The 24,129-nt window shown below is 38.1% G+C and overlaps 1 protein-coding gene across 2 annotated transcripts; it reads right to left on the bottom strand.

Annotated features, from left to right (window-relative positions):
- Positions 1-3,975: 3,975 nt before the first annotated feature.
- asl (argininosuccinate lyase) lies at positions 3,976-24,082 on the bottom strand. Of its 2 annotated transcripts, XM_062046578.1 has the most exons (16): positions 23,982-24,082; positions 23,621-23,676; positions 23,265-23,459; positions 20,067-20,150; positions 17,878-17,934; positions 17,703-17,800; positions 17,556-17,633; positions 17,394-17,471; positions 13,825-13,877; positions 13,691-13,753; positions 13,506-13,620; positions 10,818-10,902; positions 5,886-6,029; positions 5,730-5,810; positions 5,515-5,621; positions 3,976-4,194 (listed from the first exon to the last, which is right to left on the bottom strand). In XM_062046578.1, exons 2-16 carry the CDS (start codon positions 23,633-23,635, stop codon positions 4,044-4,046), a joined length of 1,404 nt encoding a protein of 467 aa, XP_061902562.1. In that variant the 5' UTR covers positions 23,636-23,676; positions 23,982-24,082; the 3' UTR covers positions 3,976-4,043. The 2 variants fall into 2 exon arrangements, with proteins under 2 accessions (XP_061902562.1, XP_061902561.1); XM_062046577.1 differs by lacking the exons at positions 23,621-23,676; positions 23,982-24,082 and having other exon boundaries at positions 23,265-23,489.
- Positions 24,083-24,129: the final 47 nt, after the last annotated feature.

Consider the following 24,129-nt stretch of genomic DNA (forward strand, 5'->3'; position numbering starts at 1 on the left):
TTGTCCAGATTAATCGCGATACTTATTTGTTACCATTTAGACTTAGACTTCCTTTTTATTGTCATTCAATGTTGAACTTTACAGTACAGAAAACAATGAAATTTTGTTGCATTAGCTCATGGTAGTGCAGGATAAAAAATCATAAAGGTGCAGATATAAATAAATAGATTACTGTACAGATAAATATATTGCACTTTTGCATATGCATCCAGGTTTCTGGATGTATGTTATATTGTCTTTATATTCCAGCGAGTTAATCCATTTTTGGGGAGAAATTGAGGGGATTATTATGATGCCTTCAAGAGTCTTACGACCATTCTTGTTCGACTGAAAAGAATAAAAAAATCTATTAAAATATATATATATTTTTTCTAATCTGTCGTGTCCAACCACTCAGACAAATCATATTGTTGATGTAGATCAGGGGTGTCAAACTCATTTTAGCTCCGGGGCCACATAGAGGAAGATCTGTGCACACACGGGCCGGACTATTAAAATCATGGCATCAACATCAAAACTAAAAAATAAAGACAACTTCAGATTGTTTTCGTTGTCTTACTTTGGCCAAAAATAGAACAAACAAAATCTGAAAATATTACAATAAAAATGTAGAAAAAAAATACCGGCAGCGGTAAAGTTTAGATCCATGAAGGAAAGAAGAAAGTGAATGAATGCACTGCAAAAACTGAAATCTAAGTAAGATTAAATATCTCAAATAAGGGTGATATTTGCTTATTTTCTGTCTGATAAGATCATTCTTCTCACTAAGCAGATTTTATGTTAGAGTGTTTTACTTGTTTTAAGGGCTTTGGTCCTAAATGATCTCAGTAAGATATTACAGCTTGTTGCTGAGATGTTCTGACCTATATTGAGTCAAACATGCTTGAAACTAGAATACCAACTGTTGCAAAGCTGTGTCATCAACACTCACAAGTATAAAACTACTTTTTTAAAGTAATAATTTCTTACTTGAAGCATGAAAAAAACAAATCATGATGCCGAGCGCATATCATTATGTCAAGATAATGGCACTAGCATTTAATTAATTTAAGAATATTTTTCAACATATTGAGCAAAAAGGTCTGTATTTTTTTTTTTACCAAGAAAAGTGCACTTGTTATTAGTGAGAATATACCTATTTTAAGGTATTTTTGGGTTCATTGAGGTTAGTTAATTTTACTTGTTTTGGAAAGTCTTGACAAGCCGAATTTTCTTGTTCTATTGGCAGATCATTTTGCTTAGATCAAATAAAATACCCCTCATTTTTGTATTTTTTTTTCTTGTTTTTGAACACTGACTTTTTGCAGTGTGTTTATAACTGAATACATTTACATATGCATAAAAATGTGTTTTCTTTTGTATAATTTTTAAAAATGAATTAAGTAACGTTTATGACAACCTTTTACCAAAACACAGTATAGAATGTGATATAACAGGATAATGCATACATGTATCATTTGTTTTCAAAACAGTTACAAAAAAGTGGGACCCCATTTTTATGACTTGATGGGGTCCCTGGGACCCCATTTTGAAAATTCCTAGTGCCAACACTGATGGAGTATTGGTGCTTGCAAAACAGCAGCAGGCGGCTGTGGCCTGCGGGCCGGTTCCAATACTAATCAAATATCATCCCATGGGCCATAGATAATTCATTTGCGGGCCGTATTTGGCCCGCAGGCCTTGACTTTGACACCTCTGATGTAGATGATCATATCTGCTGTACAGATTTACTTTAGAAAAGAGAAGTGTTGGATACTTCTCTTGTTGCCCTATTTGTATTTGACTGTATTAAATGTTTGGGAAGCATTTCAATAAAAAAAAAACAGTTTTCTTTTGGTAATATAGAAATTGATCAGAGCTGTTTATCTACTTTATGGAGAAATTTAGTTCATCATAGAAGAGGCACCCAATGTTATTAAAAAAAGTATTGATTTTTAATCGAGAATCGATTCTGAATCGAATCGTTACTCCCCAGAATTAAATCAAATCGCGTGGTGCCCAAAGATTCACAGCCCTAATAAAAATAATTATCATGCATAACAAAGTCATTTAACTGTGACTTGTGTAGAATAATAATCTAAAATCAGTGCGATACCAGTAGGAATTGCGTGTGAATGCCACCACGGACACGCACGAGTGAAACTGAAATGCTAACAGTTAGCATGTGTGAGGTACCCGGTTTAATGAGTCAAAAGGTGTACTTCTGCGAAAATGGCTAAAAAAAAGTTAGCACGCTATTGGTAGCATGCCAACATGCATTATTATAATAAGGATGATGATAAAAATTTGCATTGAGAGGGGATCAGGTTAGTATCAGTTTCTGATCATCCAAAGCGAAGTAATGACAGTTTGAGCAGTATTTGCCTGCAGGCTCCGCCCACTACCCATTGCTACATTCAGGTACTGACCCATACGACACTTGAGGGTGTCATCATCATCGATTCCACCTACCCAGTGGCCTAGTGGTTAGAGTATCCGCCCTGAGCTCGGTAGGTTGTGAGTTCAAACCCCGGCCGAGTCATACCAAAGACTATAAAAATGGGACCCATTACCTCTCTGCTTGGCACTCAGCATCAAGGGTTGGAATTGGGGGTTAAATCACCAAAAATTATTCCCGGGCGCGGCCACCGCTGCTGCACACTACTCCCCTCCAATGCAGAGAATAATTTTAGCTACGAGCTAACGTGATAGCATCGTGCTTTAACTGCATATAGAAACAAATAAATAAACCCCTGACTGGAAGGATAGATAGAAAATCAACAATACTATTAAACCGTGGACATGTAAATACACGGTTAATGCTTTCCAGCCTGGCGAAGGTTAACAATGCTGTTGCTAACGACGCCATTGAAGCTAACTTAGCAACTTAGCAACGGGACCTCACAGAGCTATGCTAAAAACATTAGCTCTCCACCTACGCCAGCCAGCCCTCATCTACTCATCAACACCCGTGCTCACCTGCGTTCCAGCGATCGGCAGAAGGACGAAGGACTTCACCCGATGCGTTTGGCGGCCCGGAGACGTAGGAAGTCAAGGTGAGGTCAGCGGCTAGCGCTCCAACAAAGTCCTCCTGGTTGTGTTGCTGTAGTCCGCTGCTAATACACCGATCCCACCTACAACTGTCTTCTTTGCAGCCTTCATTGTTCATTAAACAAATTGCAAAAGATGTCCAGAATACTGTGGAATTATGAAATGAAAACAGAGCTTTTTGTATAGGATTCTACGGGTACCATAACTTCCGTTACTCTGACTTCGTCACGCGCATACGTCATCATACCGCGACGTTTCAGCCGGATATTTCCCGGGAAGTTTTAAACGTCACTTTATAAGTTAACCCGGCCCTATTGGCATGTGTTGCAATGTTAAGATTTCATCATTGATATATAAACTATCAGACTGCGTGGTCGGTAGTAGTGGCTTTCAGTAGGCCTTTAACTTGAACAAAATGATAATTAAGATCTGAATTTGTAGAGCCGAGTTATAAATGTTGAAAGTTTTGTGGCGAGCCATCAGATCATAGAGTGCCGCCTAGCCACGCCCACATCCTATGACATAAGCACAATCCCGTCGCAATTTATCATTGCCCATCTGTCTAGTTTCTGTCGTTTTAACCGCAACTCATTTGGTTAAAGTCGCTAGGAGGAGTTTGTTAAAAGTCCGATCTCTGTTTTTGGCTTAAAAATGGCAGACGGAACCCAAGATGGCCGATTTCCTGTTTGTTTCCAAATAAGGGTTCTTGAGGCTTTAACATGCGTCCTCTCATGATGGATACCACCGGCACCTTTCTTTACGATACAAAAATTTAGGGCGAAGGGCTCAATTTCTCCATTTTAAAAGGGGGCGCTAGAGAACCAATTTCGGGTTCAGGACCCCCAAAATATCAGAGTTTTCAAATAATAAAATTACGGTAAACGAAGCTGCTCAGGTCCTAATAATAAAATGACACATTTTCCTGTTTCAATCATGATGGAAGAACATGAAGGTTTTAACAGAAACATGATTTTATTAGCAGTCAGTAACGCTGATTCAAGGTGTGAGTGTTTCTACGAGTGTTTCTTCTGTTGCGTGAGCCAGGTGCGCAGGTGTTGTACCTGTGCACTGACGCTGCTCCTGGCCGTGCCACCTGTGGCGGCGTACTGCTCAACGCTGCCGCCGTAGTCCCACACGGACGCCACGTCGCTCTCAAACAGCGGGCTGAAGACACCAACAATGTCATGCAAAAAGTGAAATCTAAGTAAGATGAAATATGTCAAATAAGGGTGATATTTGCTTATTTTCTGTCTGATAAGATCATTCTTCTCACTAAGCAGATTGTATGTTTGAGTGTTTTACTTGTTTTAAGGGTTTTGCTCCTAAATGATCTCAGTAAGATATTACAGCTTGTTGCTGAGATTTGATGACCTATATTGAGTAAAACATGCTTGAAACTAGAATATCAACTGTTGCAAAGCTGTGTCATCAAATAAAACTACTTTTTTAAAATAACAATTTCTTATTTCAAGCATGAACAAAAAAATCATTACTTTGACACAATTGTGTCTCATATTAAATCAGATGACAGCCAAATGGACTTTGCTGTTTTATTTTCAATGAAACAATAGAAAATAGGTACTCATATAGTAGTACACTTGTTATTAGTGAGAATATACTTATTTTTAGGGATGTCCGATAATGGCTTTTTGCCGATATCCGATATGCCGATATTGTCCAACTCTTTAATTACCGATACCGATATCAACCGATATATACAGTCGTGGAATTAACACATTATTATGCCTAATTTGGACAACCAGGTATGGTGAAGATAAGGTACTTTTTTTTAAAATTAATCAAATAAAATAAGATAAATAAATTAAAAACATTTTCTTGAATAATAAAGAAAGTAAAACAATATAAAAACAGTTACATAGAAACTAGTAATTAATGAAAATTTGTAAAATTAAAGATTAAGATTAATTAAGATTAAAGTACCAATGATTTGTAAAATGAACTGTTAAAGGTTAGTATTATTAGTGGAGCAGCAGCACGCACAATCATGTGTGCTTACGGACTGTATCCCTTGCAGACTGTATTGATATATATTGATATATAATGTAGGAACCAGAATATTAATAACAGAAAGAAACAACCCTTTTGTGTGAATGAGTGTAAATGAGTGTAAATGGGGTGGGTTGGTGCACTAATTGTAAGTGTATCTTGTGTTTTTTATGTGGATTTAATAAAATTTAAAAAACACGATACTGATAATAAAAAAAACGATACCGATAATTTCCGATATTACATTTTAACGCATTTATTACTTATTTTAAAAGGTATTTTTGGGTTCATTGAGGTTAGCTAATTGTACTTGTTTTGGAAAGTCTTGACAAGCCAAATTTTCTTGTTTTATTGGCAGATAATTTTGCTTAGTTCAAATAAAATACCCCTAATTTTTGTATTTTTTATTCTTGTTTTTGAACACTGACTTTTTGCAGTGTGTGTGTGTGTGTGTGTGTGTGTGTGTGTGAGTATCACCTGATAGCCGACAGGTCGTCCAAGGAGAGCTGGGTCAAGGCAACGTTTTTCGACTCCGCTGCGAAGACAACTTTACCTGACAGGGCGTGAGCGTCCCTGAACGCCACCTGGGAACATTTCCACACCCCGGTCGGTCACTTGATTAGGTACTACACTCCGACAAGCATCTACTGAACAAGACGTGTACGATGGAACACGACGAAGGCGCGTCTCACCCCCTTCCTGACCAGGTAGTAGGCCAGGTCAGTCGCCAACATGTCGGGACTCAGCGCCGCCGCCATCACGCTGGCGTTGATCTGAAAACGGGAGAGCACACGTCTCGCTGACCTGGAAAGCACTCTTTGATGCGGAGTGGAGAATTGACTTCTGACCTTTAGGGTGGAGAGGACGCCGGTGGTGACCTGCAGCACGGCGTGGACAGAGTCGTAGCAGTCAAACATGGCCTCCTTGTCCTCCTGCAGGTCCTTGTTGTACGAGCTGGGCAGGCCCTTCAGTGTCATCATGAAGCCGGCACACTGCGACCACACAACAGGATGCAGAACAACGTTCAAGTCTTGGCCGCCTCCTGGTAAAAACACTATGCGTTTGTTTAGGGCGTAGGGGGAACACGCGGCACTGACCACGTTCAAGTCTATTTAGGGATCCACGGTTTATGTTTTCAATAACTAGTGACATTTGGAACTATTCAATTGTATTCGCAACTTAATAGAATCAAACCCTACTCATATTAACAACAGAAATGGGGCCAAAAACCCAATCTTGTTTGGGGCCACAGAAAGCCTCTACAGTTCAATGTCGTTGCATAACGTAAACACAGTTCAACGTCGTCAAACAATGTAAACACAGTTACACAACGTGAACACCATTTAACATCATTAAACAATGTCAACACCGTTCAACGTCATTAAACAAGGTAAACACCGTTCAACGTCATTAAACAATGTAAACACCGTTCAACGTCATTAAACAAGGTAAACACCGTTCAACGTCATTAAACAATGTAAACACCGTTCAACGTCATTAAACAAGGTAAACACCGTTCAACGTCATTAAACAATGTAAACACAGTTCAACGTCATTAAACAATGTAAACACCGTTCAACGTCATTAAACAATGTAAACACCGTTCAACGTCATTAAACAATGTAAACACGTTCGTCATTATGTAAACACAGTTCAACGTCGAACAATGTAAACACAGTTCAACGTCGTTAATTAATGTAAACAGTTCAACGTCGTTAAATAATGTAAACACAGTTCAACGTCGTTAAACAATGTAAACACGTTCAACGTCATTATGTAAACACAGTTCAACGTCGAACAATGTAAACACAGTTCAACGTTGTTAAACAATGTAAACACAGTTCAACGTCGTTAAACAATGTAAACACAGTTCAACGTCGTTAAACAATGTAAACACAGTTCAATGTCGTTAAACAATTTAAACACAGTTCAACGTCGTTAAACAATGTAAACACCGTTCAATGTCATTAAACAATGTAAACACCGTTCAACGTCATTAAACAATGTAAACACCGTTCAACGTCATTATATAAACACAGTTCAACGTCATTATGCAAACACAGTTCAACGTCGTTAAACAATGTAAACACAGTTACATAATGTAAACACCGTTCAACGTCATTAAACAATGTAAACACCGTTCAATGTCATTAAACAATGTAAACACCGTTCAACGTCATAATGTAAACACCGTTCAACGTCATTATGCAAACACAGTTCAACGTCATTATGCAAACACAGTTCAACGTCATTAAACAATGTAAGCACAGTTCAACGTCGTTAAACAATGTAAACACCGTTCAACGTCATTAAACAATGTAAACACCGTTCAACGTCATTATGTAAACACAGTTCAACGTCATTATGCAAACACAGTTCAACGTCATTATGCAAACACAGTTCAACGTCATTAAACAATGTAAACACAGTTCAACGTCGTTAAACAATGTAATCACAGTTACACAATGTAAACACAGTTCAACGTCATTAAACAATGTAAACACCGTTCAACGTCATTATGTTAACACAGTTCAACGTCATTATGCAAACACAGTTCAACGTCATTATGCAAACACAGTTCAACGTCATTAAACAATGTAAACACAGTTCAACGTCGTTAAACAATGTAATCACAGTTACACAATGTAAACACAGTTCAACGTCATTAAACAATGTAAACACCGTTCAACGTCATTATGTTAACACAGTTCAACGTCATTATGCAAACACAGTTCAACGTCATTAAACAATGTAAACACAGTTCAACGTCATTAAACAATGTAATCACAGTTACACAATGTAAACACCGTTCAACGTCATTAAACAATGTAAACACCGTTCAACGTCATTATGCAAACACAGTTCAACGTCATTAAACAATGTAAGCGCAGTTCAACGTCGTTAAACAATGTAATAACAGTTACACAATGTAAACACAGTTCAATGTCATTAAACAATGTAAACACCGTTCAACGTCATTAAACAATGTAAACACCGTTCAACGTCATTATGTAAACACAGTTCAACGTCATTATGCAAACACAGTTCAACGTCATTATGCAAACACAGTTCAACGTCATTAAACAATGTAAGCACAGTTCAACGTCGTTAAACAATGTAATCACAGTTACACAATGTAAACACAGTTCAATGTCATCAAACAATGTAAACACCGTTCAACGTCATTAAACAATGTAAACACCGTTCAACGTCATTATGTAAACACAGTTCAACGTCATTATGCAAACAGTTCAACGTCATTAAACAATGTAAACACAGTTCAACGTCATTAAACGATGTAATCACAGTTACACAATGTAAACACAGTTCAACGTCATTAAACAATGTAAACACCGTTCTAAGTCATTATGTAAACACCATTCAACTTCATTACGTAAACAAAGTTCAACGTCATTAAACAAAGTAAACACAGTTCAACGTCATTAAACAATGTAAACACTTTTCAACGTCATTAAACAATGTCAACATCGTAGAACACAGTTAAACAATGTCAACATCGTAGAACAGTTAAACAGCTTTCAACACATTACAAAACACTGCAAAACATTATTAAACACCGTTAAACAATGAAAACATCGTTGAACGCTGTTAAAATTAACACTGTTCAAAACTATTACAAACTGTAAACACCATTAAACAATGTCAATGTACACACAGTGATACAACGTAAACACAGTTAAACAATGTACACCATTGAACAACGTTAATGTAAACAGAGTTAAATGATGCAAAGACAGTTAAAAAGTATGAACAAAGTTCAACAATGTATATATTGTTAAAAACCACGGAACACAGTTAAACAATGTTAATGCTGTTGAACATTATTTAACAACGTAAACACAGTTGAACACAGTCAAACAATGTATACACGGTTCAACACCATTAAACGTTAAACAATGTAAACTACGAACGGAGTGAACTACGTTAAAAAATGTAAACACCATTAAACATCAAAAAACAATGTAAACACCATTAAAAAATGGAAATACAGTTTTAAAATATGAACACTGTTAATCCAAATAAACACCGTTGAACACTATTCAACAACGTTTAACAATGTTGAACAACATTGAACACAATTCAATAATGTAAACGCTGTTGAACATCATTTAACAACGTACACACAGTGAAACAATAAGCACGGATGAACACAGTTAATGTACACACCGTTGAATAACGGTAAATAATGTTAACACCATTATACATCATTAACAAAATAAATAAAGTCGAACACCATTCAACGTTAAACAACGTTAGACAATGTAAACACCGTTAAACAATGTAAACACCATTAAGCATCACCAAACAATATAAACACAGTTAAACAATGTAAACATCATAAAACATCAATGAACAATTTGAACACAGTTAATGTAAAACACCGTTAAAACATCATTAAACAATGTAAAGACAGTTAAATGATCTGAACAAAGTTAAACAATGTAAACACCGTCAAACTATATAAACACACTTGAACACAATTCAACAACTTTAGACAACACTAAACAATATAAACACCGTCGAACACAGTTAAACAATGTAAAGGCCGTTAAACATCCATCCATTTTCTACCGCTTATTCCCTTCAGGGTTGCGGGGGGCGCTGGAGCCTATCTCAGCTACAACATTGTTAAACAATATAAACACGGTTAAACAATATAAACACAGTTAAACAATATAAACACCATTGAACACAGTTAAACAATATAATTTAGATAAACACCATTGAACACAGTTAAACAATATAAACACCATTGAACACATCCATCCATTTTCTACCGCTTGTTCCCTTCGGGGTCGCAGTTAAACAATATAAACACCATTGAACACAGTTAAACAATATAAACACCATTGAACACATCCATCCATCCATTTTCTACCGCTTGTTCCCTTCTGGGTCGTAGTTAAACAATATAAACACCATTGAACACAGTTAAACAATATAAACACCATTGAACACAGTTAAACAATATAAACACCATTGAACACAGTTAAACAATATAAACACCATTGAACACAGTTAAACAATATAAACACCATTGAACACAGTTGAACAATGTCAACACCATTCAACATCAATAAACAATGTAAAGACAGATAAAAAATCTGAACAAAAGGTAAACAATGTAAACACTCTTTAACTATATAACACAGTTGAACACAGTTAAACAACGTAAAGGCCGTAAAACATTGTTAAACAATGTAAACACAGTTGAACACAGTTAAACAACACCATTGAACACACCTAAACAATATGAACACCATTGAACACAGTTAAACAATGTAAACACCATCAAACCTCATTAAACAATGTAAAGACAGATAAAAAATCTGAATGAAGCTAAACAATGTAAACACTGTTAAAGTATATAAACACAGTTGAACACAATTTGACAACTTTAGACAACGCTAAACAATAAAAACATCGTTAAACAATGTAAACATTGTTGAACACAGTTAAACAATATAAACACCATTGAACACATTTAAACAATGTAAACACCATTAAACAATGTAAAGACAGATTTTAAAAATCTGAACAAAAGGTAAACAATGTAAACACCGTTAAAGTATTTAAACACAGTTGAACACCATTCAACAACACTAAACAAAAACACTGTGAAACAATACAAACACCGTTGAACATGGTTTATGTAAACACCGTTAAACAAGATAAACACCGTTGAACAACGGTAAACGACCTAATAAATGGATCAATTCTGGACAAATGATTGTAAAATGAAAAACAAGAGGTCTTACTCTGCCAAAGACTCGACCTGCTTTGCTCCTGATCAGCTCCAGACTGTCAGCGTTCTTCTTCTGGGGCATCAAACTGCTGCCTGTGCTGCACGTGAGAGCAAAGACTTAGACCATGTTCAAACATGACAAGAAGTCCTTACAGCAGGGTTGTATACTGTATAGAAAATTGAAAAGTTTTGGCTCATTTAGTTTTTCTTCACATTTTAACTTCTTAAACCCTGGACTTGAGGTGTTGCTGGATATTACATATGCACAATTAATACAGTTTCTCTCTCCATGGACAAGGTCTACATGGAGCATGCTTGGAGGAAATGAAGATTTTGATGGCTATTGTATTGAAGTAAAAACACAAAATATTTTTAATACTGGATAAAAGTCAATTAAGTTGTAGTTGGTATTACTGAATGTTAGCTTTCAAACGGCGCCACATTTGCAAATAAGTTGCAGGCCACACACATCTTGCTGAATGTGATGTCATGAGAGGATCCACTAGTCTAGGAAAGAAGTCTCCTGTTTGCTTCCCCTGCAGGCGTGAAGTGACTGAAACACACAAACTAATCGTTCCACAACAAAGACAAGGCGAGAAGACCAACAAAAGTGTGTGCTAAACACTAACACAACATGGGTAACATGTACATAGTATACACAAGCTCACGTTCTCAGTACGTAAAACTGCAGGATTCCTACCATGCTATGCCTCAAATGGAATACTTCCTTCAGTACACTTAAATAAGTATACTTAATTCCTGAGGGTGGACTGTACCAAATCCCTTACTGTCTTTGCACACGTACTGGAAACAACATTTACCCGCTTCTTCTTCTCCTCTCCTTTTTAACGGCTAATTGCAACCACTTCCGCTATGTACGACACTAACCTATTTATTAATGACAGTCTGGAATGGACTTATGCTGTCTTTAGGTTGAAGTGCAGTGGTAATACTTTATTTGGGCGACACCGAAGGATGGGCACCTTTCACATTTGAACTGATACAGTACCATTTCCCGGCACATGCGTGGGAATCGATACGCTATTTGCATTTGCAAACAGCTAAAATGTATAACCTGCTAGCCAAGAATGTACAACACCTCTTCTCAACAAAAGAGGAGAAATATAACCTTAGGGAAAAATCTAACTTCAAACATTTGTATGCACGTACAACACTTAAAACCTTTAGCATATCAGTATGTGGGATTAAATTATGGAATGCAATAACAAACAACATACTAATATGATCCAATTTAAGAGGTTGTTCAAGCTACAAGTGTTCACAAAGTACAAGTAATAAGAACTGCGAAATACGTCATGAACTTATTGAAAATAAGATTTCATCTCATGAGTGAATCATAACTGATCTAACTATTTATGAGGATAACTGTTGTATTGAGAATGAATGGATGTACATTTTGTACAAACAAAGAACAGGAGAAGAACATTTGTGACCCGTGCTGGCAAAATGAGTCGGAATACGCACAGGCTAATTTTGAGCTACAGGCAAATAAGTGAAAAAAAATTATCTTGTTTGAAATTGAGATTTTCACAAAAATGAGTCCATAAAGCCACAATCTAGCGATCCCAATCATCGAAATAACAAGAAAACATCTTAAATCACCTTTATTTGAAGGTTTTGTACGAGGTATGTCTTCAGAAATTAGTCCTTTGTGTTAAAATTCCTTGAGAAAATCAAGTGTTTTCAACGCTCACTCGCGGCAATAAGGGGGAATTTGGTATCATTGTGACGCCAAGTTTACGTACTTTCTAAAAATGAGCATGGAATTCCCGATGACGCCATTCTGAACCAATACAATTCGAGTTTTTAAACCTGTCCCGGCTTGTTGCTAACCGGAACACCGGTCGCTGTGAGGCGTACCCTCATTGGTTGAATCACCCCGCGCGGTGCATTGTGGTATCATGGCAGCGCCCTGATGAAAAACAACACAGTAATTCGAGCGGAATATTTGGTGAAAAAAGGTGATTTTCGAACATTTAATTATTATTTTTGTGGATAAGTTAGACTGTTTTGCATTCCGTAATGGATTTAGAAGGTGGAGAGGGTACACAGGCGGTTGCAAGTGCGCTAAATTCACTGCAGTCGGCGAATCTTCTTAGTGCTGCTGGTCAGGAATATTACGGACAGCTGACCAGCTGACAAACTGACCAGTGAACAAAAAAACTGTGACATAACAGTGTTGAAATTTTTGTACATAACCGTTTTCAATAGAGTTGAATATATATTTTTCCTTTAGACATGGGATTTGACTTTAATTGTACCAATTTTGGTGTTGCTACAAGGACTTTTAAGGTATGGTTGCTATGGAGTTTTGTTTTGGAACATTCTGTTCTGGAACAGTAAACTTTAAGCTGGTTTTTCTCAAAACGGACCCTCAAACTTGGTCGACTTCAATCGGATGTAACTCGGTCATTTTGTGTCCGATTCCAACAAACCATATATCATTTTGAAGGTCTTTACATGGAGAATGTGTAAATAACAATAACTCAGTTTTTAAAATGTCCTCATTGTGACTCATTTTTCCAGCACAGGTCACATATGTCATGTGTTAGTATTTGCTATGAAGTGGAAAAGGTGTGGGATTGAATTAGCTTTGCTTCGTCCTACTCCTTTTCGAACATGTTGCAAAGGCAAAAATATGTGATGTATCATATTGAAACTTCGACTAAACCAAACTGACCTGTAGGCGTCAGAGAGCGTGACAAATGAGAACTCTTTGGTGCTGTAGAGCAGAAGGTCCTCAGCCATCTTACTCAGGTGAGTCAAACACAGCGAGGCCCAGAACAAGAACTCCACTGGGACACGCACACACAAAAACTGAATGGATGTTTGAAAGGCAGCTGACTGACGTTCGAGTAAACGTACCGACAAAATCTCGTTGTGCGGTGGCGTCCATGCTGTTCAAGCTGATGTCGTCAAAAGCCAACTCTGTCAACGAAACACTCCTGTTAGCGGTTTCGTCAAAACTCACAATCATCAGATCTTTTGGACGTTCTGACCTCTCCTGAGCAGCTCCCGGTCGATGGCAAATGGCGTTCCGGCAATGGCGCCACTGAAAATGACAGGAAGTCACCACACAGCGCATATCCTGTGAGTAGGGGTGTCCCGATACCATTTTTTCATATCCGATACGACTCCGACATTGGAGTTTCGAGTCTTGACCGATACTGATCGGTATCGATTTATGTTTTTAATTTAATGTTTTTAATATCTATTTTCTGCTGGATTTACTCTCTATTTTATGCTGCAGCTGTCACATATACTATAATATTGTACATGGTAATTGTTATATATTGTATACACCAGTGGTCCCCAACCACCGGGGCGCGGCCCGGTACCGGTCCGCGGACCGATTGGTACCGGGCCGGACAAGAATTAAAAAAAAAAATAAAAATAAAAAAAAATGTTTTTTTTTTTTTTTTTATGAAATCAACATAAAAAACACAATATATACATTCTATATCAATATAGATCAATACAGCCTGCAGGGATACAGTCCGTAAGCACACATGATTGTATTTATTTATGTAAAAAAAAACAAAAAAAAAACAACTTTTTTTTTTTTTTTTAAATACCGGTACACCCCCCCCCCCCCCACCGGTCCGTGGGACAAATTTTCAAGCAGCTACAAAAAGGTTGGGGACCACTGGTATACATGATATAGACATAATATAATATATCAGTATATATAATATACTGTACATATATTATGTAAATATTACGTATATATGTTATATTTTATATCGCTATATTTAGTTTATTTATACCTGCATTGTCCTTTCCACCCTTACACTTTCCATCATTGTATCTGAGCTACTGTGTGGGACAATTTCCCTTGTGGACCATTTAAGTTTGTCTAAGTCTAATCCGATACAACGTCAGTACTCATCCCAGTATATACTTTTATAATTATGTAGCGTGGAATATTAGAATTAGGAGTTTGATCCAGAAACAATATTAGCTATCAGATTAGTTATCCATGAGAGCATTTTTGTTGTAAATTGTGAGGTGTGTCTGTTAAAATCATGGTTGTTTTTACAAATGACAACAGATGTGAACAAAAGCATGTATTGTCTTTGTGTGATGATGTAAATGAGGTGTGGTTGTATTGTATATTAAGTATGTGTCCATGAAAGGATATTTTATGACTTTTCTTAATTTGATTACATGCTATAGTATGATTTTATTGCATGATTTTTGTATCCCTTTAATTTAGGTAGCCAGGGACTGCAGATGGAAATGAGCTATTTAGCTATAATCTGGTACAGAACATATCTGTCTTTGAGCTTAATGTTTCTGCGCATTGTCCCTTCAAATAAAGACTCAACTAAACTAAACTAGGTATGAAAAACACTACCCTTTTGACAGAGGGAATGCCGTCTTTAAAGTTGAAGTGTAGTAATTTGTGTTTTGGCGACACCTAGTGGTCACAATATGTCACGACGCAGTTAGTTGAATGATGCGGACACGTTTGTTACTAGACACTTTCTAATACGCTTCTGCCTTGGAGACTTTATATGTGTAGGTTATATGCAACTGTAATTATTTGATACTTGTTTATATTGACAAATGTGTTGTTTTACACTGCAACATTGTTCAATTAATTATTACATACAGCACAGGCCAGAAGTTTGGACACACCTTCTCATTCACAACACAACTGATGGTACCAACCCCATTGATAAAGTAAGAAATTCCACTACTCAACCCTTACAAGGCACACCTGTGAAGTGAAAACCATTTTAGGTGACTACCCCTTGAAGCTCATCGAGAGAATGCCAAGAGTGTGCAAAGCAGTAATCAGAGCAAAGGGTGGCTATTTTGAAGAAAATAGAATAGAAAATATGTTTTTAGTTATTTAACCTTTTTTTGTTAAGTACATCCAATCCAATCCATTTTATTTATATAGCACATTTACACAACAAGAATGTTTTCAAAGTGCTGCACAGCCATGTTAAAAACAATATTAAAAACAATATCATGCTACACCAATGACTGAATAAAAACAAAGAATAAATGAATAGAAAACCAATACAAAAACAATATAAGAAATAAATATGATTAAAAACGATTTTAAAGGGTAAAACCAATTAAAACCTCAGAGCGCGCACAGGAGTGTAAATTTGGATGAGGTCCGAGATATACTGAGGTGCCAGTCCATGTAAAGCTTTAAAAACAAACAGCAAGGTTTTAAAATCAATTCAAAAATGACCGGGGAGCCAGTGCAAACTCCGAAGAATTGGGGTTATGTGCTCGCGTTTCCTGGCCCCTGTTAAAAGTCGTGCTGCCGCGTTCTGGACTAACTGCAACCGGGAGAGAGCTTTTTGGCTAATGCCAGCATAAAGTACATTGCAGTAGTCCAGGCCACTTGAAATAAAAGCATGCACGACTTGTTCAAAAAGGTTAAAAGATAAAAATGGTTTTACCTTTACTAAAAGACGAAGATGATAAAAACACGATTGTAAAATGCCATTGACTTGTTTGTCAAATTTAAAATGGCTGTCTATAGTGACGCCAAGGCTGGTGACTTTGGGACGCACATCATTTTGCAATGGTCCCAAGTCAGTGAGGGCCGGACCAAAAACTGAAATTTTCGTTTTTCCCTCATTCATTATTAAAAAATTCTGGGCTAACCAAGCCTTGACATCGCATAGACAGTTGAGAAGGGGTGTCAGGGGGCCGTGGCCTTTTGAAATTGGCATATACATTTGGCAGTCATCTGCATAAAAGTGATAAGACACTCCATGTTTCTTAAAAATCTCTCCAAGAGGGAGAATGTATAAGGAAAACAGGATGGGGCCTAGAATAGATCCCTGGGGGACACCACAGTAAAGTCCCCCAGCCTGACAGAGAAGGACCTCTCTGACAGGTAGGATCTGAACCACTCTAATGCAGTCTCCCTGACACCCACACAGTCTCTCAGGCGCTCTAAAAGAATTGTGTGGTACATAACTCCACTAGGGCTGCAACAACTAATTGATTAAATCGATTATAAAAATAGTTGGCGATTAATTTAGTCATTGATTCGTTGGATCTATGCGCATGCGCAGAGGCTACTTTTTTTTAAATAAACCTTTATTTATAAACGGCAACATTTACAAACAGCTGAGAAACAATAATCTAAATAAGTATGGTGCCAGTATGCTGTTTTTTCCCCAATAAAGTACTGGAAAGGATAGAAATGTAGTTTGTCTCTTTTATCCAATTAGTAATCGATTAATCGAAGTAATAATCGACAGATTAATCGATTATCAAATTAGTTGTTAGTTGCAGCCCTAAACTCCACGTGTTCATTCATAGTTTTGATGCCTTCAGTGACAATCTACAATGTAAATAGTCATGAAAATAAAGAAAACGCATTGAATGAGAAGGTGTGTCCAAACTTTTGGCCTGTACTGTATGTCTAGCTTGTGTGCTATTGTGTGCTTAACTGTTGTGTAGCTGCTAGCTTCTAGTAGCCTATAGACTAGCATGTTTACCTGTTGTAAATGACTTTAGTAAAATACAAGAAAAGATCAATATCGGCTCGGGACACCCCGAGTTGTGCAGTTAGCCGAGGTGTGTATACCTGCCCAAAGGCAAAACGTTGACCCTCCTCTTGATCTCCTGCAGACGCTCCACATCCCGCCTCACTGCCACAGCGTGGCTTCAAACCCCCACGGACGCCGGGAGGAAGGAAAGAAAAGAAGTGAGGCGTCAAGTTGTAGACAAAAGACGACTTGAAGCTGACCTCAGGATCCAGTGGCTCCATCTGATTGGCTGGGCTCTCTGCATGTGGGTGTAACCAGGAAACAGCACGTCCATCTCCCTGAGGTTGGAAAAAAACCATCGTTAAAAGGGACGCGGCGTGCACGGCCGAGAGTGTCCGCGGCCTTACGCGGCGGCGCGCTCCACCATGGTGGAGATGAGCTGCAGAGCGCTGTCCGTCAGGGTGGCGATGGCGTCGCGCAGCCACAGGCGCATGTCGGTCACCACCTGAGGCGGTGTCGCACAAACACACGTGACGGACCCTAACAGGAAGTGACGCGCCCTCCCAATCCTCCCGCCCCCACCTGGTCATTCCTGCTCCTTCCTGTGTGCAGCTTCCCCGCAGCGGCACCTATCAGCTCCTGCAAGCACACACACACACACACACACACACACTATCATAATGGCCACTTCATTAGGGACACAAAGAATGTATTCATCCAACAATATCATTTTCTAGATATATAGACTATATACTATATATCAGGTGTGACCAAAGTGCGGCCTGCAGCTATTTTTTTTTATCAGCCCTCAGTCCATTTTTTTAAAATCACCAAAAAGGCAATTAAAAAGTGGAATAAAAGAGCAAATTGGTGTAATGTAACAAGAAAAATAAATATATAAGAACATATAGACACTAATAACACAAAGCTCCCATGTAGTTTTAGAAAAAAATACTAAGCACGTATAATTGACAGATAGATCTGAAGTTGGTCTAGAGCAGTGTTTTCAACTAGTGTGCCCTGAGATATTGTCTGGCACGCTGTGGGAAATTATACAATTTCACTTGATTGGTCTAAAACAAGGGTCACCAACCTTTTTGAAACCAAGAGCTACTTCTTGGGTACTGATTAATGCAAAGGGCTACCAGTTTGATACACACTTAAATAAATGGCCAGAAATAGCCAATTTGCTCAATTTACCTTTAACTCTATGTTATTATTAATAATTAATGATATTTACACTTAATTGAACGGTGTAAAAGAGGAGAAAACACGAAAAAAAATTAAATTTGGAAACATAGTTTATCTTCAATTTTGACTCTTTAAAATTTAATATTCAAAATTCAACCGAAAAAAAGAAGAGAAAAACTAGCTAATTTGAATCTTTTTGAAAAAATTAAAAAAAGAATTTATGGAACATCATTGGTAATTTTTCCCGATTAAGCTTAATTTTAGAATTTTGATGACATGTTTTAAATAGGTTAAAATCCAATCTACACTTTGTTAGAATATATAACAAATTGGACCAAGCTATATTTCGAACAAAGACAAATCATTATTTCTTCTAGATTTTCCAGAACAAAAATTTTAAAAGAAATTCAAAAGACTTTGAAATAAGATTTAAATTTGATTCTACAGATTTTCTAGATTTGCCAGAATAATTTTTTTTGAATTTTAACCATGATAAGTTTGAAGAAATATTTCACAAATATTCTTCGTCGAAAAAACAGAAGCTAAAATGAAGAATTAAATTAAAATGTATTTATTATTCTTTACATTAAAACAAATTAATTTACTTGAACATTGATTTAAATTGTCGGGAAAGAAGAGGAAGGAATTTAAAAGGTAAAAAGGTATATGTGTTTAAAAATCCTAAAATCATTTTTAAGGTTGTATTTTGTCTCTAAAATTGTCTTTCTGAAAGTTATAAGAAGCAAAGTAAAAAAATTAATGAATTTATTTAAACAAGTGAAGACCAAGTCTTTAAAATATTTTCTTGGATTTTCAAATTCTATTTGAGTTTTGTCTCTCTTAGAATTAAAAATGTCGAGCAAAGCGAGACCAGCTTGCTAGTAAATAAATAACATTTAAAAAACAGAGGCGGCTCACTGGTAAGTGCTGCTATTTGAGCTATTTTTAGAACAGGCCAGCGGGCTACTCATCTGGTCCTTACGGGCCCGTGGGCACCGCGTTGGTGACCCCTGGTCTAAAACAAGGCCTGGGCAATTATTTTGCCTCTAGTGGCCAAATTTAGAGAAACAAATGTGTCTGGGGGCCAGTATATCTATTTTTAGGAACCTTAATACAAAACCTCACAATAATGTCTGATTGAATGCTAAAAAAGTTATGACAGACCACGTGAAAACAACGGAATGGAATTTAAATTTGTTTTACTGAATGTACATGAAAATAAAGAAAGTGGGATTTACAATATTAAAGATAAAACACTGAATATTGACAACAGAAATTATCTCATCCTGCGAGAAGCCTCCATTTTACTAATGTTTTCCAATGTTGCAAAAATGAAAATACAACATCAGCCTTTGATAGTAAGCTAATATAGACACTTATATCATGTGTTGTCTTCATTATAACACTTATATAAGGCTTTTAATTTTTTGCGGCTCCAGACAGATTTTTTTGTTGTATTTTTGGTCCAATATGGCTCTTTCAACATTTTGGGTTGCCTACCCCTGGTATAGGCAAATTGATGTACGATAAATGTATGGATGCAAAGAATATAGATAGAGACGTATAAAAAGATAAATCACCTTGAGTCTGCGCTCATTAGCAGTGTGTATGTCTTCGTCGTCGGCTTTGATCACAAACACACCTTTGGTCCACTCCTCCGAGATCTGCAGGCGCACACGTGGACCACATTCAGCCATGTCAGAACCAACGGGACCATCCGAATGTGTAAAAGTGTTAGTCTGGTCATTTTGCGTATGTGAAGGTGGACTCTTGTTTGTCGTCTGCATCTTGTGTCACTAGCTCAGGGGTGCCCATTACGTCGATCGCGAGCTACCGGTCGATAGCGGAGGGTGCGTCGGTTGATCGCCAACCAGGCATTAAAAAAACAGACCTAAAAATTAGCGATCAATCTTCACCAAGACGTCACTTGATTGACATTCACGGCACCCGAGGGTCTTGTGAGATGACACTGGCTGCTGCGAGCTCATTATTAGGAAAAAATGACCGACAGGAAGGCGAGAAACACTTTTTATTTCAACCGACTCTCGCGCCGTACCTGCCGTCGAAACTCTAAAGACCGACTGCACAGTTGCTGTCTTCACAATAAAAGCGCTGCTTCATCCTGCCTGCGCTAACAAAATAAGAGTCTCAGAAAGCTGGCGTGCACAAGCTAGCAAGCTACGGAGTTTGCCGCCAATGTATTTCTTGTAAAGTGTATAAAAATGGAGTATGGAAGTTGGACAAATAAGATGGCAAAAACCAACCACTTTCATGTGGTATAAGACAGAAAGGAGGACTTTTTTTTTCTCCTCCATTTGAAAATGCGGACATTATCAGCACTGCTGTCTGATTCCAATCAATGCAGGTCATCACAATCAGGTAATACACCAACTTATATACTATTGTCTTCATGAAAGAAAGGAATCTACATGTCTGTGTGTGGTGTTCGGGTGGTGTTTCATTGGACCTGGGGCTAATAGAAGTGTGGAAATTGATGTTCTGGGTACCTACCACACGCACGCACGCACACACACACACACACACACACACACACACACACACACACACACACACACACACACACACACACACACACACACACACACACACACAAGGCCTAGACAGGAGGAGGACAGAGACACAGAACATCAGAGGGTCAAATGTGCGGGGTTGAGGTGGGTGGGTGGGATTGGGGGGGGTTTGGTGGTAGCGGGGGGTGCATATTGTAGCGTCCCGGAAGAGTTAGCGCTGCAAGGGGTTCTGGTATTTGTTCTGTTGTGTTTATGTTGTGTTACGGTGCGGATGTTCTCCCGAAATGTGTTTGTCATTCTTGTTTGGCGTGGGTTCACAGTGTGGCGCATATTTGTAACAGTGTTAAAGTTGTTTATACGGCCACCCTCAGTGTGACCTGTATGGCTGTTGATTAAGTATGCCTTGCGTTCACTTATGTGTGTGAAAGAGCCGCATATATTATGTGACTGGGCCGGCACGCTGTTTGTAAGGAGGATAAGCGGACGTGACGACAGGTTGTAGAGGACGCTAATGGCCGTGCCTTTAAGGCACGCCCCCAATAATGTTGTCCGGGTGGAAGTCCGGAGAATGGTTGCCCCGGGAGATTTTCGGGAGGGGCACTGAAATTCGGGAGTCTCCCGGGAAAATCGGGAGGTTGAAACCGATACCGATCATTTCCGATATTACATTTTAAAGCATTTATCGGCCGATATTATCGGACATCTCTACTCACAATCAAACACTTTTATGTTAAAATACTGAACAGATGTTTATTGGGATATGGTAAACATCTGTTCAGTATTTTAACATAAAAGCGTTTGATTGTGAGGCATTAAAAGCCACAAAATGCAACGGGTCCATCAGACCCACAAACGCTGGCTGAGTAACAACAATATGAATATTACACAAGGGTTAAACATGCTCGTATTATCATTAAACACCTTTAACTTGTTAACAAAAACGTCTCTTTCATAAATATAATAAATATAAATCCACTCGTGCCAGATAAACACAGCAAAAATAAGTGCAAGAAAAATACAAGTCACTATAACGCTGAATTAATTAAGATTAATTAAGATTAAAGTACCAATGATTGTCACACACACACTAGATGTGGTGAAATTTGTCCTCTGCATTTGACCCATCCCCTTGGGGAGCAGTGGGCAGCAGCGGCGCCGCGCCCGGGAATCATTTTGGTGATTTAACCCCCAACTCCAACCCTTGATGCTGAGTGCCAAGCAGGGAGGAAACGGGTCCCATTTTTATAGTCTTTGGTATGACTCGGCTGGGATTTGAACTCCAACCTACCGATCTCAGGGCGGACACTCTAACCACTATTAGTGTTTCTTTGCAATGAGATGCAGATGGAAATCAGTCTTTGGCTACAATCTGTCGCTTTTCTGTCTGATATGTTCATTATTTCCTTATTTTGCAACATCTTTCTTGTTATTTTGCAACGTTTTCTTTATGTAGCAATATTTTGCTTGTTATTTTGCAATGTTTTCTTTATTTTAGGATTTTTTTTGTTGTAATTTTGCATTGTTTTCTTTGTCATTTTGCAACCTTTTCTTTATTTAGTAAAATTTTATTTGACATTTTGCAACCTTTTCTTTATTTTGCAACCTTTTTTTTTGTTTGTTTTGCAACATTTTCTTTGTCATTTTGCAAGGTATCGCATGTCATTTTGCAACGTTTTCTTTGTCATTTTGCAACATTTTCCTTGTTATTTCGCAACGTTTTCCTTGTTATTTTGCAACGTTTTCTTCATTTTGCAACATTTTTCTTATTTTGCAAGGTTTTCTTTATTTTGCAACGGTTTCTTTATTTTACATTTTCTTTGTTATTTTGCATTGTGGCCCTGTGATGAGGTCGCGACTTGTCCAGGGTGTACCCCGCCTTCCGCCCAAATGCAGCTGAGATAGGCTCCAGCATCCCCCGCGACCCCAAAAGGGACAAGCGGTAGCAAATGGATGGATGGATGGATAAATTATATACATAAATGAGGTAGATCCCCTTGACTTGGTCAATTAAAAAGTAGCTCGCCTGCAGAAAAAGTGTGGGCACCCCTGCACTCGCTAAACAGCAACGGGGCCTGTCGCCTCTGACCTGAACGTGCGGGTGAAGCGTCTCGCAGCGGTCATGTGACCATGTCCCTGCTGTTCAGCTCACTTTGCGTCAGCGGAATGGGAAGGAATGCAGCCCTGCCGCCACTATTGACTTCCTATGGACCACAGGGGGTCGGGTCTACAGTGTGTGTGTTTGTCCACCTGGTCCAGTCCCTGTAGAATCTGCGTCTTTTCGTCTGCGGTGACCAGCTTGGCCTTTTCCAGAGCCTTCACGTAGGCTTGGCTGCCTCTCACGTCGGCGTCCCACATCCTCTGGTCGTAAGCGATGGACGCGTTGAAGCGCTCCATCACGGGGTCGGTGTCGCCCACAAAACGACCCCCCCACAGCTTGGACCCCTGACCGGCACACATGAAACACATGTATGTGTGAACATAATAAAACATGATCTAGAAGTGGGGAATTTAAATACCATTCCATTTGGTGTTGTCACTTCATTAGGCACACCTGGTCTCATTTAAACAGCAACACCAAAATAATAATGAATTTGATGTTTTACCTCAGCAGTGTCCATCTTGAATGAAGACAGGAGTTTCTTGTTGTTGAATGCAGAAGCTGGTAAATAAATGACAGTCAAGTTTGAACACTTTAAACCAAGTCGAATCAGAGAATTATTTCTCTTTTCTCGTGTTAGCGTTCAACGGGAGTAAAACGCGTCGATTAAACGCCTTTAAAATATTTATCTAGAACTTTGACGTAGTTTGTGTTGTCAACACAGCCGTACACAGCTAGCTAGCGGTACAAAACAAATGTTCTTAAAACGTCCACACTCCACAGACACAGTGTTGACATAAATGAGTAAAACAGATTAATATAAATTAAAACAAGCAAATTGATAAATAGATTTAAATGTAAGTCACCTGGTTTTAGACGTGCTCAACACTGGCTCGGTGGGCCGAAATGCATTCTGGGATTTGGTCACCGAAAATATATTTTTGTTATTCGATAAACAAAAAAAAGTTTGAATCAACATATTTTATTTGAAGCTGTTTTGAAGATGTTGTGCGG

This window comes from Entelurus aequoreus, linkage group LG05 (genome assembly GCF_033978785.1).
Source record: "Entelurus aequoreus isolate RoL-2023_Sb linkage group LG05, RoL_Eaeq_v1.1, whole genome shotgun sequence".
NCBI classification, from domain to species: Eukaryota; Metazoa; Chordata; class Actinopteri; order Syngnathiformes; family Syngnathidae; genus Entelurus; species Entelurus aequoreus.

Coding starts and splice junctions, on each gene's coding strand:
- asl (XM_062046577.1), bottom strand. CDS start 23,483: ATGTGTTTCATGTGTGCCGGTCAGGGGTCCAAGCTGTGGGGGGGTCGT. Junction 17,801..17,877: donor GAAGGAGCAGGAATGACCAG/GTGGGGGCGGGA, acceptor ACACCGCCTCAG/GTGGTGACCGACATGCGCCT. Junction 6,030..10,817: donor CAGGTCGAGTCTTTGGCAGA/GTAAGACCTCTT, acceptor GTGTGGTCGCAG/TGTGCCGGCTTCATGATGAC.